At 37.7% G+C, this 7,480-nt stretch overlaps 2 protein-coding genes across 2 annotated transcripts; both read right to left on the bottom strand.

Annotated features, from left to right (window-relative positions):
• Positions 100–1,339, bottom strand: LOC107610285 (glycine-rich RNA-binding protein). The gene is made up of 5 exons (XM_016312351.2): positions 1,332–1,339; positions 1,190–1,274; positions 997–1,099; positions 740–909; positions 100–646 (listed from the first exon to the last, which is right to left on the bottom strand). Exons 1-5 carry the CDS (start codon positions 1,337–1,339, stop codon positions 224–226), a joined length of 789 nt encoding a protein of 262 aa, XP_016167837.1. The 3' UTR covers positions 100–223.
• LOC107612050 (eukaryotic initiation factor 4A-8-like) lies at positions 1,399–2,396 on the bottom strand. The gene is made up of 3 exons (XM_016313884.2): positions 2,307–2,396; positions 2,080–2,186; positions 1,399–1,860 (listed from the first exon to the last, which is right to left on the bottom strand). Exons 1-3 carry the CDS (start codon positions 2,372–2,374, stop codon positions 1,418–1,420), a joined length of 618 nt encoding a protein of 205 aa, XP_016169370.1. The 5' UTR covers positions 2,375–2,396; the 3' UTR covers positions 1,399–1,417.

The raw sequence follows: 7,480 nt of genomic DNA, 5'->3' as shown, positions 1-7,480 counted from the left end.
AATATATATATATATATATATATATACACACGTATATATAATGAACACAATTGTAAAAGTTAACTATATACTGAAACAAAATTAAGCTAACTCCTTCGCTTATATGGACCTTTAAACGTAGTATGAACCCCGGTCCTCTTAGAGGCATTGCAAGGAACCTGACATTTAATATTGTAATTTGGTAAGCCAATTTGGCAACCTTCATGATACTTCTGCTGCATTCTTACCTTTCTATGGTTTCCTGATTTTGTAAAACCAATCCATTCCAGTAAGGATGATATCTTGCAGCAGCAGGACTATCATTGTCATTGCTACCAGTACGATTGAAACGACCTGCTCTTCCATGCATACTCATGCCACCATAACCACAACCACTATTGCCATAAGGATTGAATCTATACCCACCAGACCCATACATTCTACCATATCCAAATCCATAACCATATCCACAATAGCCACCGTAGGATGCTGCAGAGATTCCTCCGTAGCTTCCTTCGAAATGGCCACATTGCCTGTTCATGCCAAAATTAGTATACGGTTCATCCCATTTTCCATGATTATGACCTCTAGAACTGTATGCACCAAATCCATCCATTCCACCATATGAATTCCCTGATCTTTTAGGCTCGGCTCTCTTAATCTCAACCTATATTTATAGTCAGATTCTCTTATTTAAAAGAATACATAAGGAATATATAAAGTAGTATCAGCCTATGTTTGGGACAAGAATTTGACTTACCTGCTTGCCTCCAAGTTCATGTATTTTTCCTGCCGAGAAGACCTTTTCAACCGAATCTTCATTGTCAAAAGTGACAAATCCAAAGCCTCTAGATCTTCCAGTTTTATGATCTAGCATGATTTGGTACTCAACAATATTACCATAAGTTGAAAAGTAATCCTTCAATTCATCTACAATATAATTAGCTACAGTCAAAAGACAGATTCAATAATCGCACTGCAATCCAGAAAAAAAAAATGGTGGCTGGCTCCCTATACCATCAGTGAAAAACTGGGGTAATCCGCCAACAAAGATCTTCTTTGTTCTGAATACTCCAGTAACTTCCATGTCCTCCCTAGGGACAGTCCTCTTCACTTCAACCTGATAAAACAAAAAGGAGTTAGTTTGTCACGAGGGGAAGGAATATGCACTAAAATGATTGAAATTGTGTATTTGAAATGAATAGATTACCACTCTGCCGTCTATGGTATGCTCCTGTGACAAAACTTCATCTGCAACAGCTGAATCAGCAAGTTGATACACTTGATTAGTGCACCTTGTATAATTCAGAATTTATTCTATCTTTTATTTAATTTATCATCAAACAAAATACAAAAACATCTCAATATCCTGTCTTGTTCTGTTTTCAAAACAAAATGCAGCCTTAAAAAAACATGTACTTGAAAGTCTTGAAACAAATTAAGCGCAAACCTGGTCTTTGAAACCACGAGAAAGCATTTCATCTGCCTCATCCAAAACAAACATCTTTATGTAATCTGGGCGAAGAGACTGTCTCCGCAGCATGTCAAAAACACGGCCGGGAGTGCCAACAACAGTGTGGACACCGGCCTGGAGAATGCGCTGATCCTCGCGAACACTTGTCCCACCAACACAAGCATGAACCTTGACACCAAGGTAATCACCAAGTGCTCGCATAACCTTCTCAATTTTCTGTGCCAGCTCCCTTGTTGGTGCCAAAACCAAAGCCTGACACTGAACCACTCCATAATCAAGCTGCTGCAAAATTCCAGAACAGAATGTTGCTGTCTTGCCAGTTCCAGATTGAGCCTGCTGAATCACATCTAAACCTTTGCAGAAAGGAACAATTCCCCTTTGCTGTATTGCAGAAGGCCTCTCAAAACCTTTAGGAATAAGAAAAAAACATATCACTCATGATCTTGTCTAAGAGTTAAGCATGACATTGAAACAAATTTTAAATATAATTTCAATGGGTTAAATATTGCAGAGCACAACAACAATGCATCAGATCTTAAAATAAGACAGTAATTAAGACATTGATAGACCAGTATAAAATAAGAACTTAAAGGAAGTAACAAAGAAACATTCATCTGCTACTATACCATAAGCATATATGCCTCTGAGAAGATTTTCTTGTAATCCCATTGCATCAAAACTATCATAGACTTCATCATATGAGGTGAAGAATTCTTGCCCATCGGCAGAAAGCCTGTAATTAATTTTAAAGACATCAAAATTACAGACAAGTACATGAAAAATTCAACCTTTAGCATAGAGTGAAAAAATATATACAGTATATTGCATGAAAAGTAGAAGAACAAAGACTTACAAATCATTCATCTTAGAATCATATTGCCGAGCATCGAATTGTGTTCCTTCAGGAGCCAAACCCGCCATCACTGCAAAACCAAAATAAAAGAATAAACTTTTGACAATAAATTCCAGTATTATATAAAAAATAGAGAAAATGACAAATAAGTCCCTGATCTTTTGCCCCGTAGACATTTTCGTCTCTGAGCATTTGAAAATATTTTTAAATCCCCGACCTTAGCAAATATTGGACGGATGAGTCCCTCCATGGAATTGCCTCCGCCGGAGCCGTCGGAGAAGTCTGATCTGGCTCCCGTGAGGATGACGTGGAACGCCTGGTTGACAGCTGGACTGCTGAGTGGAAAGCTCCATTCGAAAATTGGACAATGAATGAGTCTTTTACAACTTCCTTAAATCTCTCTCTTTGTCATTCTTAATCCACCTAAGCTTCCTACCCTCAACAATGAATGAGTCTTTTACAACTTCCTTAAATCTGTCAATGGTGGCAAACCTTGTCCCTAACTCAAACCTCCCCTCTCCATGCTCATAATCGTCATCAAACTCAGGGAATTTATGCTTGCTAGATTCATCATCTGATGAAATAGGTGTATGTAAAGTCTCAAATTCATAGTCATATACCGGGTCATCATCATCATCTTGCATCAAGCTCTCATAGAACCTAACATCTTGGTCCATGTTGGGTTGTGGGCCTCTGTTGGGCTGCACATTAGGATCAGGCCCAACATTATTTCTGGTCTGCTGCTCATTGGGTCCACTGCTTTGTCCCATCTTCTTCCACATCTTCCTTTTTCTTTTAGCACCTGTCTTGTTTGCAGTTGTCTTCTTTGGAGACACATCTTTCTTTTTTCCCTTCATTACTCTCTGCCTTTTGCTACCCTCATCATCAGCACTTGTATCATCATCATCACTGTCACTTTCAAACCCGGGAGGTGGAGGTTTGTAGGGCTCATCCTCCGTGCTCTCGTACCCATCATCAGATGACGAACTCTGATCATCCACCAAAACCTCTCCCTCATCAGGACTGTTACTTTGCTTTTCAGCATCCTCCACAATCTCAGGTTCATCAATCGGGTGGTCAAAATATAGGTAAAACTCGTCAATCTCTGTATTCTTCATTTTGTTCTCTCGTATTTCGTTAATCCCTGCATCCCCTGTGAGAATATGCAGCCCAGACTCAATATCAGGACTCATTGGATCATACCAATAAACTGTCTTGTATGATTGGTACCCCAACCCCTTGAACAGTGTGATCAAGTCTCCGAAATTAACGAAGTCCAGGTCCATTTCTGAAAACTTCTCCACCTTCCCATTTTTGTAAACCAGACAGCCATTACTCTCTCTCACAAAATTACCTCCATGGTGGAACACAGGCACTACAAACACATCAACCATCTGAGACAAGAAAAATGAAAAACTGTAAACAATGATCAACAATTACTCTTTTCACATATTAAAAGGCAACAACCTTCAACATCCAAACCGAAAAATAACCGAGAAAATTTCTTTGCCCTAACTGTAGTTTAACTTCAACCGAAAAATCCGAATACTTTTTTCACAACTTCTATCAACATGCACGATCAGTCCATTCACATCATACTTTATACTTGCATACATATTTAACCTCACAATCCACTAACTACGCTACAGTACAGACTTCTTACCTTCGGTGAAGAAGCCAGCAAGTCACACAACAATGGACGCCACTTCGACAGCAACTCCACACGGCGAACGTCTCAGCCTGGGTAGTGATCTTTTTGGAGGGAGAAACAGAGTATGATGATCGTTGGTATTCCTTAGGGTTAATTGTAATTCAGAAAGGGAGATATGGGTGTAATGGGTATTGTAACGTTCTTTGTAAGGGTAAGATGGCAAAACGACGTAGTTTAGTGGTGCAGGGACTTCATTGTCCAATTTTCGAATAGAGCTTTCCACTCAGCAGTCCAGCTGTCAACCAAGCGTTCCACGTCATCCTCACGGGAGCCAGATCAGACTTCTCTGACGGCTCCGGCGGAGGCAATTCCACGGAGGGACTCGTCCGTCTAATATTTGCTAAGGTCGGGAATTTAAAAGTATTTTCAAATGCTCAGGGACGAAAATGTCTACGGGGCAAAAGGTCAGAGACCTATTTATCCTTTTCTCTAAAAAATAACTAGTAATCGCAAGAGAAGAGCAAATAGGAGAATGAACAATGGGATGTGGATCAGTGACGGATCCATAAAATTTTGGTAGTGGGGGCAAAATTTATATAACATAATAATAATTTTTATAATAAAAATAATATGTGTATATAAAAAATTAAATATTAAATTATCTATTAACCGTGGTAATAACTATGATCCTAGCAAATGCTCATCTCCACAGAACCCTAGTAGACCAGGGAAGCTCAGCGGACATCCTCTTTAAGCCCGCTTTCGACAAACTAGGGTTAGATGAGAAAGAGTTAAGAGCCTACCCCGACACCTTGTACGGATTAGGCGACGCGCCAATAAAGCCACTAGGATTTTTGCCCCTCTACACCACCTTTGGAAAGGGGGAAAAATCAAAGACTCTGAGTATAGACTTCATAGTCATCGACGTGGGGTCAGCCTATAATGCTTTAATTGGCAGAGCTACCCTTAATCGACTCGGAGCGGTGGTATCGACGCCCCACCTCTGCATGAAATTCCCGACCTCAGCGGGAATAGCGACGGTGAGGGGAGATCAGAAGTTGGCAAGGAAATGCTACAATGAAAGCCTAAACCTGAGAGGAAAAGGCAAAGAAGTTCACNGGAGGTACATAGTGGAATCTGCGGGAACCATCTCGGAGCAAGGTCATTAGCCAGAAAGGTGATCCGAGCTGGATTCTACTGGCCAACCTTTCAGAAAGATGCCACAGACTTTGTGAAAAAGTGCCAACCATGTCAAATGCATGCAAATTTCCACGTGGCCCCCCAGAGGAGCTCATTAGTATCACCTCTCCATGGCCCTTTGTAAGAACGTTAGGGGCATAATGGTAAAAGAATACTAATTTCGTTTAAATCTGAGAATTGATCATTCTAACGAATATCTAATATAAAATTTTTAAATTGATGATTAAGTACCAAAAGTTGAATAAAAAATTATTGTGGGGTCAAATTTAATAATCTAATGGGGATAAATAAATATTATTATCATATATTACTTAAAAAAATTTCAAATTGTAGTGGGGGCGCTTGCCCCCACACCACTGCACTTAGATCCGTCCCTGATGTGGATTGTTCAAAAGACAATAACTTTCGGAAGAAAAAAAAAAGGAAATCGGATCAAGCTACGGCCACGATTACAAAGAAACAAACAAACATTAAAAACATTAGGAAGAACTAACTTTAGTTCCTGTTGTGATCCCACTTAATTAATTAATTAAAATACTTAAAATTAATGTAATTAATAATAAATTAATTATAATTTAATTATTTAATCTAATTAATTATTTATTTTTATTGGACAATATGAGTCCTTGTTCAGAGGGACTCATTTTTCTCAAAGCTTGTGCAAAAACTCTTTCTCTCATTTCTCTATCGATGAGTTCCTATACCTATCGGAAATAGGGTCTCAATTTTTAGCCCATTAGAATTGCTCTAAGGAAGAAAGTTGGATATTCAGCTTTTAGCCCATTGGAGTTGCTCTCAATATGAGTCCTCGTGCTTAGTGAGCTATGATTCAACACAGAGATCAGAGTGAATGTCTTTTTAGTTTTTAGACTTTTTAGATATTCAGCTTTTATAGTATTCTTTTGACCCTTCTATACCCTTTTTTTTCAGAAGTTTAATTTTGATATGAAAAAATAATTATAAGATCTTCCAATCAAATATATACACCTCTAGATGATTATAATAAAACAATATATAATTGAATACAATTAGATTCTTTTTACTATTATATTTATAGCTTAGATATGAGAGATAAAATATCTAATTAATAATTAGTCTATGCAAGTTCCAATATATATATTTAGCTCTAATAATATAAACTATGCAATCAAATACTAGCTAAGAGAATAACAAAGACAATATTATTCCAAAAGTTGAGTTTTAAATTCCAAGATGCATCCATGCATGATGTATTATTCATTCATTCATTTACTACAATTACTATATAGTGTATATCGTGTTCACTTAGATCATATAGTATATAATAGATACAAGAATATATTTTCCTTTCAGAGAAGATTTTAGAAATCTTCATCACATAGAAGCCTTAACAATTGAAGTGGAATAGAATCTATTTGTCTTTTCCCTTATTGCCCTTATTATCCTTATCATCATCATCCTGCTTCTTACTTGAAGAAGATCCTGTCATTGACAAGAACAATTAAACATTCAAAAAATTATTATTACGGTAATAGAAATTAAAACATACCATTTAATTATCATACAGCAGGATGTAGGTGCTTACATTTTGTATTAAACCTTTTGGCTTCCTCTATGATATTTCGGCATCCAACAGATAATCTCATGGGATTCGACTTCCGGCTCCTCAGGATCGTCCATCACCACATCTGTTATGGTCGTTTCAGCAAAGCTTTTGGCTGCGGCGGCTTCGGCTTCATTCACCTGCTGAAAGTTATCAGCTATTGATGATGATTCCATCAATGGCGGCCGTGGCTTTTTGGATCTTTTTCTGGACTTAGTTCTTGTTACTTAGATTATTTCTTTGTGAATAATAGGGTTACCATTGTAATTATTTTTTTAATTAGAGTACATAAAGAGTACATAATATATAAGGTATAATAACTCAACAAATATTTACAATGTACTCTTTAAGAGAGGGAGAAAAATAATTTCTTCTCATTGAAGAGAATGAAAAATCGGATTTTTAGGTACAAAAATCGGACCGATTTGTGTCTAAAAAATTAAAAAAATATGGAGTACACAAATCGGACCGTCCTCGAACTTGCGCCTGAATGCTTATTCCTCCTCGAACCATTGGAGGTGGTGGTGGTAGCGGTGGCGGTGTGCACATTGTTGACAAGCTCACCGAGGAGAATTCAGAGATTGAAGTTGTTTCGAGGTGTGACATGATTCAGAGGTATCAGACTGAGTGAAGAACGAAAACTGAAGTCAGAAAATGAAAATGAATGTCAAGTATGAAGAAAGAAAATGAAAAAGATCAACTCGTACCAAGATAAGAGGCAGATTTCAAAGGAAGAAGAAG

Source organism: Arachis ipaensis, chromosome B08, assembly GCF_000816755.2.
Source record: "Arachis ipaensis cultivar K30076 chromosome B08, Araip1.1, whole genome shotgun sequence".
Lineage (NCBI taxonomy): Eukaryota > Viridiplantae > Streptophyta > Magnoliopsida > Fabales > Fabaceae > Arachis > Arachis ipaensis.
This window is presented reverse-complemented; position numbering and strand designations above follow the sequence as displayed.

Bases quoted from the DNA above. Each gene is read 5' to 3' on its own strand.
- LOC107610285 (XM_016312351.2), bottom strand. The intron at 1,100-1,189 runs GTAATCTATTCA...TTGTTTTATCAG, and splicing joins ATACCATAGACGGCAGAGTG to GTTGAAGTGAAGAGGACTGT. The intron at 647-739 runs GTAAGTCAAATT...CTATAAATATAG, and splicing joins ATGAACTTGGAGGCAAGCAG to GTTGAGATTAAGAGAGCCGA.
- LOC107612050 (XM_016313884.2), bottom strand. From the start codon at position 2,374: ATGGCGGGTTTGGCTCCTGAAGGAACACAATTCGATGCTCGGCAATAT. The intron at 2,187-2,306 runs GTAAGTCTTTGT...AATTAATTACAG, and splicing joins GATTCTAAGATGAATGATTT to GCTTTCTGCCGATGGGCAAG. The intron at 1,861-2,079 runs GTATAGTAGCAG...TTATTCCTAAAG, and splicing joins CAGAGGCATATATGCTTATG to GTTTTGAGAGGCCTTCTGCA.